The 11432-nt window shown below is 44.1% G+C and overlaps 1 protein-coding gene across 3 annotated transcripts in view; it reads right to left on the bottom strand.

Moving 5' to 3' along the window:
* Positions 1-4536: 4536 nt before the first annotated feature.
* SLC14A2 (solute carrier family 14 member 2) overlaps positions 4537-11432 on the bottom strand; it is a 66146-nt gene continuing 59250 nt past the window's right edge. For all 3 annotated transcript variants that reach the window (XM_055417281.2, XM_088833349.1, XM_088833350.1), the window contains one exon: positions 4537-4737. In XM_055417281.2, coding sequence (XP_055273256.2) covers positions 4537-4737 — 201 coding nt within the window. The remainder of the gene's footprint in view (positions 4738-11432) is intronic.

Here is an 11432-nt window from a genome sequence, read left to right as displayed (position 1 = left end):
AGCCTATCGTGTGGTTAGTCCCTGCATATTATCTTCCTGTTCTGCGCAGGCGCTTCTTTTGAATGTATGAGGGTCTGTACGTCTGTCTTTTCATTATTGTACCCCACTCCTCTTTTCCCTCTTATATCCCACGTGCCATTTTTGTTTGTTTGTTTGCATTCTTGAAAAATATGTGTTGCTGGTTTGTGTGCATGCATTTTTAATTTATGAAATGGGTATTGATTTTATGTCATTTTCCTGTTTGTGCCATTACTAGGTTTTTAGGATCTATCCACAGCTAAACGTGCGGCCCTGGCCTTCAGCCTGCTGTGCTGGCTCCCGGGTGTGTAGCAGCCATCTTGGCCTCTGCTTTCCCTCCAGTCTCTCTGGTGCAACCAAGGCTGTGGTGAACAGCCCTGCTGGGAACCCTTCATACTCTGGAATCGAACTTCTTGGTCACAAAGGGTCTTAATACTCAACGTGAGTGAATTCTGAGGGCCTTTGCGCCCCACATGGCAGCAGTGAGCAATTTCCCACCAGCAACGAGGACCCAGAGCTTGCTCCATGAGTCCTTGAGAAGAACCTGGTCTCTATTTGAGAACACACTTTGGGGGAGGTGTTGAGTGGGAGGGTTTGACATCCTTCATGTATTTAAGAACTCATACTTATTAACTCAGTTGTTCATAACCTTGACATCTCTGCTCATTTTTTTTTAATTGTTCTCCTGATATATCAGTTTCTGAGGTTTCGGTAAAATCGTAGCTACGGTTATTAATTTGTTTGTTTTCCTCTTCAGTTCAGTCACTTGCTTGATGTATTTTCAGGCTGATTGTTCGGCATACAAGGGTTGATGATGACCGTGTACTTTTGCCTTGTTGTTCTTTTTACATCATTCTTTATACTTTTTTGCTTTAAATTTCACTTTTCAAGGTGTTATGATTGATATCCTAGCTTTTTTTTTTTTAGATCTGGATTTGTTTATCTTATTTCATCCTCTCACACGCAAACATTTATGCCTTTCTGCTTTAAATGTGTTTACTGTAAATAGCAAATGGTTAAGTCTCAAAAAAGTGCAACCTAAGAGTCTCTGTATTCCAGTAGCGAATTTAATAGTTAACTTTTTTTTGGTCAATTAGGTGCTGTCATATTATATCTAATTTCTATCTTCTGTCCTTCTGTTTATTTTGTTGTGCTTACTATTTCTTTTTTTGGGGGGAGGAAGGGAGACTTTCTATAATATTTTCCTCCTTTTCTGCTTTCCATTGTAAAGATAATTTTCTTCTGGTTCAAAATTTGTAATTCTGATTTTGTTCTCATGGTGGTTGCCCTTATCACCCGTGTTTATTCCTCCTTGTGGACTTTGTAAACTTACCAATTCTTGCACAAGCTAAGTACTTTAATAGGTTCTCATGCCTCTCTCTCTACCCCTCCACCTGCCATCATTTAGTATTCCAGTTCTAGGTATATTTCTCCCACGTTTCCCCTTTGGTCCTAATGATCCATAAACACATTTGGTCACCTCACATTTCTTGTTTCTTTTGCAGCATTTCCTGGTTTCATTTTTCTCCCTTGTTTGGATGCTTCCACTCAGGTTGTTTTCAGCACAGGCGTCTGTGGGTGAATCTTATGCCTGAGGACACTTTTGTTATTCTCTTTAATGCCTCCTGTGTGTAGAGTAGTATCTAGGCAGCTTCGTTGGATTGGATATTTTGGCCCTAGTCTTGGAGTCTCTGGTTAGGAAGTCTACAGTATTTCTCTTTTCTCACCAGACTGACTTGTCAGTGGAGTATTGGTGAGCTGGCCATCTGGGAAAACTCAGATTTGTGGTCTGTTGATTTATGGAGTGTAAATACTCCCATCCTGACCGATTTCCAGCTATCTAGGCAATGCCACCAAGTGAGACCCTGGAAGGATGTGTTCACAGACGGATCTGTATAACCAGAGCTCAGAAGCTGCTTGGAGCTGGCTCCTCTCTCCACTGTTGACAGAGAAGTGAAAGGCTGTATTGCATGGGCTTCCCTGGGGCTCAGCAGTAAAGAATCCCCCTGCCAATGCAAGAGATGTGGATTCCATCCGTGGGACAGAAAGATCCCCTGGAGAAGGAAATGGTGACCCACTCCAGTATTCTTGCCTGGGAAATCCCATGGACAGAGGACCCTGGCAGGTTGCAGTCCATAGGGTCTCAAAGAATTGGATACGCCTTAGTGACTAAATAACAACAAGTAGGAGAACTATTTGGGTAACCTCTAGATGTCGTACGTTTCGTAACTCAATTCTTTTTTTAAATCCCATCTATTTCTACCTTGCTTGGTATCCTGGGCTGACCCAGCTTGCTTTACAGTGGAGGATATTGAAATATTTAGAACAGCTGAATGGATTTGTTAGTGGTCAGTAATCAGAATGGCATGCATGTAGAGGGTTTTCTGCTCTTAATAAAACCAGATTATAACACTTTAGTGGAAAATGCACAAAAAGTGGTATTTTAATAGTTCTATGTCATCACTTGGAGGTTCTAGGGCAGCTGAGAGAGCTGTGAACATAAACAGCCTTCTGGTGAAATTCCCGGATGCTGGATCCTCAGAGAGTCATAACTCCCTGGTCATGAAAATAGAGCCTGAGACCTTTTTGGCCTCCAGGTGTGATCACAAACTCAGAGGTAGCCTCTGGAGTGTGACTTGCTCCCATTTCTTATGTGGGCATTTGTTTCCAGAGGTGCACCATTTTCCTGGAGAAGTTATAATTGGTTAGATATAACCTGGAAGAGAGGTAGGCAGCCCAGGATTCTTGGGCTGGTGGAAGAGGACTGGGATCCTAGGGCTGACACAGGAAAGATAAATGCAGAAAAATAAACACAGACACCTGCTTTTGCTAAATATTAGATTTATGAAGAGTTTGTCCCCTACACCTTCCTTCCTTCATCTTCGGCCTTAGATCCTCACCCCATAATGCTGTCCTGGAAGGATGGAGGGCATGGGCATTGAGGCTCATCCCTGTAAGCTCATCCCTTTTCTTGGAGGGGATGGGTGGGAAGGCTGAGCCATATGCCTTTCCACAGAGCGGTCCTGTGTTTTACGAGCTCAATGTTACAGCCAGAGCAACTGAATAGCAGAGTTGTTCGAGCGGTGCTGGATTCGTCATTTTAGGGTGCAAGGCTATACCCTAAAAAATGGGATAAGTTGTAATAACCAGCATTTCAACTCAAATAACAAACAATGACTATGGTCATTTCTGTATACTTCCCTTTATAAGCAAATCAAATCTTCTGATAACTTTCAACCTATCCTCATCTCTTTTTCTAGAGGGGAGGACTTTTATTGTTTTGCACTTTATATAATACAGTCATTACAATGAATACATAGCTGTTTCTTTCTCATTGTTAAGACAGAATGTGTGGCAAGTGATCCTGTGGAAAAAGGTAAGGGTGTATTTTATCTGTATATCCTCAGGATATATGCTTTTCAAATATACACTTGATCATAGAAAACCCCTCAAATGAGCACTGTGTGGACAATATAGGTGAGCCCCATTTTTAAGAAGATCCACACCAACTTGCAAGCTTAATCATTTAATGAGTATTCTTATGAATATTATAAAAAGAAACACATTTGTTTAAAATATGATTTAAATGTTGAGAAAGATCACTTTTCATTTGATGACATTTCTAGTGACATTTGTGATGTAAAGGTTGGCATGTTGTCATTTCCAGTGAATTTAGGTTTAACCCCAAGTCAGAGAACATCACATGTGTTCATGTGTGCTCAGTCGCTCAGTCGTGTCCGGCTCTTTGTGACCCCATGGACTGTAGCCCGCCAGGCTTCCCTGTCCATGGGATTCTCCAGGCAAGAATACTGGAATGGGTTGCCATTTCCTACCCCAGAACATCACATGACTCGAGAATAAATCTCCACAAACATTAAAATTGTCCTGCCTCTTCTCCTGGTAGCCCTTTCATCTTTTACTGAAAGTAACTATTTATTGGCTATATTGATTTGTCAGTTTAAAGGAAAGAGAAGAATCAATACTTCTGAGGTGGAAGGGACTGCAGGGCCCCTCTCTGTCGTGAAAGCAGCAAAAAATTGGAGCTGAGAAGGGGGATGGACCCACCCGAGTGGTTGGAGTTCACTTGTGGCAGAGCTGGAGGCAGATCTGCCCTTTGCCTTGTTGGCTAATTGCCTGATACTGGACATCACTGCACTAAATGATTGATGACAAAGTCACCTATCTCTGTCCCCTTCCTGGTGAGTTCTCCTTAGGGATGTGGTTTATTTTGCAGAAGAGGGAAGCTTCTCCTCAAAGGGAGCTCTTATGGCGTGAATTGTAAGTATAAAGTTGAAAGTAACCATATTATTGACAAATATTGTGCATCTTGGAACAGAGAGCTTCCTAAATAGTGATTGCATGCATATTTCCCTGTTCTTGGGAATAACCAGGGTGTAGGCTTTCTTGGGGGCAGAATCACAGAGCAGACAGAAGGAGAGTTTAAGTGGCCTTCAGCCTGGGAAACTGGACACCCTGCCAAAGGCTGAATTTACAGTGACATGTATCGGAAAGGGCAATTTAGGAGACATCATAGGCCTGGTACTTTGTGATGGTTGATGCTCTTCTGTTTTTCTCCTGGGAAAGGTAGTAGATGCGGTTGGCCTCTGGGTAGGTGACTCTGCTGAGTGGGAGCTTGTAGATGGCGGGGTTGTTGGTTGTCAGAAGCAGGAAGGTGAGTGCAGAGAAGCAGAAGGGCCAGGTGCAGGGTGGCAATCCAAACTGCGGGGAGGGGAACACAAGAGGAATCTTGGTTATATCAGATGCCCATGCTCATTTCGTCAGCCTTTCTCAACGGCCTACAGTCCTGGGTGGAGAAGGAGAGGCTTTGTGGGCACTGATTGCAATAGTACTTAATTCATGATCAGCATGAATTGAATTGTGCTGAGGGAGGGTGTGTCAGTCTGCACTGACAAGCAGAACCCTACCAGAACCCTCTTATAACATTCCTCTATGTAGAAGACACATTTTTCCTTGGGTGTCTGGCCAGGCTCTGCCTCCTCACTATAGGACTTGTGGCCATTCCTCACCTTTTCCTCAAGCCACCGTTGAAGGAACAGCATTAGCAGCCATTTTTATTTTGTTGTTTGTTCAAAACCTTTTTCTCTTTGTTCATATCTGCTTGGACTAGAGATAAACACATAGTCCAAATACAGCTTCCCTTAGGCAGACAACCTGGGAATAGAATCTCCCTCTTGAGAGTTTGAACTAAGAGCCACAGACACTGTGTTCAAAGGCTCTCGATCAGGAAAAACTCGAGAGCCAGCCAGTGCTGGGTGGGTATTTGGGGGCCTGTGTGCAGCAGAAGAAACCCGTTCCAAAGAGACACAAGGGCAGAGCAGACATATGGAGAGAGGCAGAGTTGTCACATCCGGGTCCCAGGGAGCTAAGAGCGAGAGGGACTGAGCCTCTCCTCAAGGGCACTCCCAGCCCCAACAGCCTCTCTCCTGATGTTCCTCTGCTTTTTATTCTTTAAAATGCTCTGAGGCTTTTAAATACCCCTCCTCATTCTTCATTTGGGATAACCTCAATAGCTTTTTAGCAAAGAGCCTGAAAATCCAACTATGAAGCAAATCAAACCAATGCCCCTTCTCCTCCACACATCCTTTTATCATAAGCAGTAAAAACCTCAGGGAATGCCATTGGAGGAATGAGGCCAGGTGTGTGTGCATGTTCAAAGATGGCCCTATTGGGTGGAACTTAAGGAGCAATGACAGCCTCACACCAGAACTGTAGCCTTAAGGAAGACCCATGACTCATGATTTCACCTCTGTGAGTCTTTCCAAAGCCCTGCTAAGACTGTGTGGGGTGTTTCAAGTCCTACAGTGGGAAGGATGTGGGCTGGGAGTTCCACAGACCCAGATCCAAATCTCAGCTCCAGTCACCTTTGTGGGAGCCATTTCCTCTTTCTGAAAACTGTCTCCTCAGTAAGAAAATAGGCATAAAGCTATCTACTCAAAGAGTTGGTGCCTCCTGCATACGAAGCGCTCAATCCATGGTCTTCATTTGTGGTCACTGTCATCCAGCAGAGGGCAGCCCTGTGAAGTGATGGGGCTGCACATGCCGGGGACGGCGAAAGAAAAATTGTGCAGCTCCTCGGTGCCCTCTTCTGTGGAGGCGTGAACAGTCTCATAAATGTCATTCAACAATTTTATACCCTGTTCCTCAAGGAGACTGGGGATTCCTTCAGAGTGAATTAGTAGCCTGCACTTCTTTGTATCCCTGAGAGTGGGCAACCACAGTGTCTTAAACATAGTACTCACACAGAAAGTAAACATGATTTTGTTTCGAAAAATGTCTAGATTGAGTGGTGTAACCTGTAGCTTCTTTGCACACAGAGGAAGGGGCCATTGACCACAAGCAATCAGGAGCCGAAGCCTGCTGTTTGCATCCTTTCCAGTATCTGGTCTGAGGAAGGACACATAGCTATTGGATGGACAGTTAGGTGAAAGGATGGGGGCAAGAAGAGATGAGAAAGCCTGGAGCAGACAGGAGCCTCAGGCACCAGGCTTCTTCCTGTTTCTGGTGACTGGCTAGTCAGCCCCTGCTCTAATGTACCCCACGGCAGGGCTCGCTACCTTCGAGTTTCATTCATTCCACATTTCTTGAGCACCTACTATGTGCTGAGCACTGTCACAGGCACGAGAGGAAAAGACAAGAGTCCGAGCAGGGCCCTGTTCTGAAGGCCCCTGTTCTGAAGGCCTTGTTCTGAAGGCCCCTATTCTGAAGGCTCCTGTTCTGAAGGCCCTGTTCTGAAGGCCCCTGTTCTGAAGGCTCCTGTTCTGAAGGCCCCTGTTCTGAAGGCCCCTTTTCTGAAGGCCCTGTTCTGAAGGCCACTGTTCTGAAGGCCCCTGTTCTGAAGGCCCTGTTCTGAAGGCCTTGTTCTGAAGGCTCCTGTTCTGAAGGCCCCTGTTCTGAAGGCCCCTGTTCTGAAGGCCCTGTTCTGAAGGCCCCTGTTCTGAAGGCCCCTGTTCTGAAGGGGCACGAGGGCTGAAGGTGGAAGAGGACTGGCGTGTGTACTAGGCTTGTCACAGTGTCATTTGTCATATGCACTTTGTCATATGTCAAATATTATATGTCATATGTTAAGTGTCATAGCAGATATGCACACAAAATGTGATGGGCCCAGAGAAGGGACTTAATCCAGCAGGGGACACAGGGTGGTATCAGGGAAGCTCAGTTCTATTGCTTGAAAATTTCCTTCCTATGCTATGTCCAAACCACCCAGCATCACTGAGGGTGGAGGAGAGATTCAAACAGGTGTTAGTGAAATTCCCATCTCCACCCTCACCTGTAGGACCATCAGGACTTTTTCTGATTGCCTGTGTGAGCGCACCAGGCTTCCCTGTCCATCCAACTCCTGGAGCTTACTCAAACTCATGTCCACAGAGTCGATGATGCCATCCAACCATCTCATCCTCTGTCGTCCCCTTCTCCTCCCGCCTTCAATCTTTCCCAGCATCAGGGTCTTTTCCAATGAGTCAGTTCTTTGCATCAGGTGACCAAAGTATTGGAGTTTCAGCTTGAGCATTAGTCCTTCCAATGAACACCCAGGACTGATCTCCTTTAGGATGGACTGGTTGGATCTCCTTGCAGTCCAACGGACTCTCAAGAGTCTTCTCCAACACCACAGTTCAAAAGCATCAATTCTTCAGCGCTCAGCTTTCTTTATAGTCCAACTCTCACACCCATACATGACTACTGGAAAAACCATAACTTTGACTAGATGGACCTTTGTCAGCAAAGTAATGTCTCTGCTTTTTAATAAGCTGTTTAGGTTGGTCATAACTTTTCTTCCAAGGAGCAAGGATCTTTTAATTTCTTGGCTGCAGTCACCATCTGCAGTGATTTTGGAGCCCGAAACAATAAAGTCTGTCACTGTTTCCACTGTTTCCGTATCTATAAGTGATGGGACCAGATGCCATGATCTTAGGTTTCGGAATGCTGAGCTTTAAGACAACTTTTTCACTCTCCTCATTCACTTTCATCAAGAGGCTCTTTAGCTCCTCTTCACTTTCTGCCATAAGCGTGGTGTCATCTGCATATCTGAGGTTGTTGATATTCTCCCGGCAATCTTGATTCTACCTTGTGCTTCTTCCAGCCCAGCATTTCTCATGATGTACTCTGCGTGTAAGTTAAATAAGCAGGGTGACAATATACAGCCTTGATGTGCTCCTTTCCTGATTCAGAACCAGTCTATTGTTCTGTGTCCAGTTCTGTTACTTCCTGACCTGCATACAGATGCCTCAAGAGGCAGGTCAGGTTCCTGGTATTCCCATCTTTTTAAGAATTTTGCACAGTTTGTTGAGATCCACACAGTCAAAGGCTTTGGCATAGTCAATAAAGCAGAAATAGATGTTTTTCTGGAACTCTCTTGCTTTCTCCATGATCCAGCGGATGTTGGCTATTTGATCTCTGGTGCCGCTGCCTTTTCTAAATTCAGCTTGAACATCTGGAAGTTCATGGTTCATGTACTGTTGAAGCCTGGCTTGGAGAATTTTGAGCATTACTTTGCTAGTGTGTGAGATGAGTGCAATTGTGCAGTAGTTTGAACATTCTTTGGCATTGCCTTTCTTTGGGATTGGAATGAAAACTGACCTTTTCCAGTCCTGCGGCCACTGCTGAGTTTTCCAAATTTGCTGGAATACTGAGTGCAGCACTTTCACAGCATTATCTTTTAGGATTTGAAATAGCTCAACTGGAATTCCGTCACCTCCACTAGCTGTGTTCTTAGTGATGCTTCCTAAGACACACTTGACTTCTCATTCCAGGATGTCTGGTTCTAGGTGAGTGGTCACACTATCATGGTTATCTGGGTCATGAAGATCTTTTTTGTACAGTTCTTCTGTGTATTCTTGCCACCTTTTCTTAGTGTCTTCTGCTTCTGTTAGGTCCATACCATTTCTGTCCTTTATTGTGCCCATCTTTGCATGAAATGTTCCCTTGGTATCTCTAATTTTCTTGAAGAGATCTCTAGTCTATTCCATTCTGTTGTTTTCCTCTATTTCTTTGCATTGATCACTGAGGAAGGCTTTCTTATCTCTTCTTGCTATTCTTTGGAACTCTACATTCAAATGGGTATATCTTTCTTTCCCTCCTTTGCCTTTTGTATCTTTCTTTTCTCAGCTATTTGTAAGGGCTCGTCAGACAACCATTTTGCCTTTTTGCATTTCTTTTTCTTGGGGATGGTCTTGATCCCTGCCTCCCGTACAATGTTATGAACTTCCATCTATAGTTCTTCAGGCACTCTATCAGATCTAATCCCTTGAATCTATTTGTCACTTCCACTGTATAATCATAAGGGATTTGATTTAGGTCATACCTGAATGGTCTAGTGGTTTTCCCTATTTTCTTCAATTTCATTCTGAATTTGGCAATAGGGAGTTCATGATCTGAGCCACAGTCAACTCCTGGTCTTATTTTTGCTGGCTGTACAGTGTTTCTTGGCTGCAAAGAATATAATCAATCTGATTTCAGTAGTGACCATCTGGTGATGTTCATGTGTAGAGTCTTCTCTTGTGTTGTTGGAAGATGGTGCTTGCTATGACCAGTGCGTTCTCTTGGCAAAATTCTGTTAGCCTTTGACCTGCTTCATTTTGTACTCCAAGGCCAAATTTGCCTGTTACTCCAGGGATCTCTTGACTTCCTACTTTTATATTCTAGTCCCCTATAATGAAAAGGACATCTTTTTTGGGTGTTAGTTCTAGAAGGTCTTGTAGGTCTTTATAGAACCATTCAACTTCAGCTTCTTCAGCATTACTGGTTACGGTATAGGCTTGGATTACTGTGAAATTGAATGGTTTGCCTTCAAACCATTCAGTTGAATGGAAATGAACAGAGATCATTTTGTTGTTTTTGAGACTGTACCCAAGAACTGCATTTCAGACTCTTTTGCTGACTATGATGGCTACTCCATTTTTTCTAAGGGATTCTTGCCCACAGTTGTAGATATAATGGTCATCTGAGTTAAACTCACCCATTCCAGTCCATTTTAGTTCACTGATTCCTAAAACATCGATGTTCACTCTTGCCATCTCCTGTTTGACCACTTCCAATTTGCTTGATTCATGGACCTAACATTCCAGGTTCTTATGCAATATTGCTCTTTACAGCGTCGGACCTTGCTTCTATCACCAGTCACATCCACAACTGGGTGTTGTTTTTGCTTTGGCTCCATTTCTTCATTCTTTCTGGATTTATTTCTCCACTCTTCTCCAGTAGCATATTGGGCATCTACCAACCTGGGGAGTTCATCTTTCAGTATCCTATCTTTTTGCCTTTTCATACTGTTCATGGGGTTCTCAAGGCAAGAATTCTGAAGTGGTTTGCCATTCCCTTTTCCAGTGGACCACATTTTGTCAGAACTTTCCACCATGACCTGTTCTTCTTGGGTGGCCGTACATGGCTTATAGTTTCATTGAGTTAGACAAAGCTGTGGTCCACTGTGATCAGATTGGTTAGTTTTCTGAGATTTTGTTTTCTATTGTCTGCCCTCTGATGGAGAAGGATAAGAGGTGAAAAAGTTGACTTAAAGCTCAACATTCAGAAAACTAAGATCATGGCATCTGGTCCCATCATTTCATGGGAAATAGATGGGGAAACAGTGGAAACAGTGTCAGACTTTATTTTTTTGGGCTCCAAAATCACTGCAGATGGTGATTGCAGCCATGAAATTAAAAGACGCTTACTCCTTGGAAGAAAAGTTGTGACCAACCTAGATAGTATATTAAAAAGCAGAGACGTTACTTTGCCAACAAAGGGCCATCTAGTCAAGGCTATGGTTTTTCCCGTGGTCATGTATGGATGTGAGAGTTGGACTGTGAAGAAAGCTGAGCGCTGAAGAATTGATGCTTTTGAACTGTGGTGTTGGAAAAGACTCTTGAGAGTCCCTTGGACTGCAAGGAGATCCAACCAGTCCATCCTAAAGGAGATCAGTCCTGGGTGTTCATTGGAAGGACTGATGCTAAAGCTGAAACTGCAATACTTTGGCCACCTCATGCGACGAGTTGACTCACTGGAAAAGACTCTGATGCTGGTAGGGATTGGGGGCAGGAGGAGAAGGGGACGACAGAGAATGAGATGGCTGGATGGCATCACCGACTCGATGCACATGAGTTTGAGTGAACTCTGGGAGTTGGTGATGAACAGGGAGGCCTGGCGTGCTGTGATTCATGGGGTCGCAGAGAGTCGGACATGACTGAGCGACTGAACTGAACTGAACTGAACTATGGGGAAGACTGACTGAGGGGAAACTGGGTCTTGTTCTAATGGGAGGGGCCATGTTCAGTAAATTTTTAATCCAATTTTCTGTTGATGGGCGGGGCTGTGTTCCTCCCAGTTGTTTGACCTGAGACCAGACTCTGGTGGAGGTGATGAAGATAATGGCGACCTCCGTCAAACGATCCCGTGCATGCAAT

Source organism: Moschus berezovskii, chromosome 28, assembly GCF_049115385.1.
Source record: "Moschus berezovskii isolate FMDL1 chromosome 28, NW_MosBer_1.0, whole genome shotgun sequence".
Taxonomy (NCBI): Eukaryota; Metazoa; Chordata; class Mammalia; order Artiodactyla; family Moschidae; genus Moschus; species Moschus berezovskii.
This window is presented reverse-complemented; position numbering and strand designations above follow the sequence as displayed.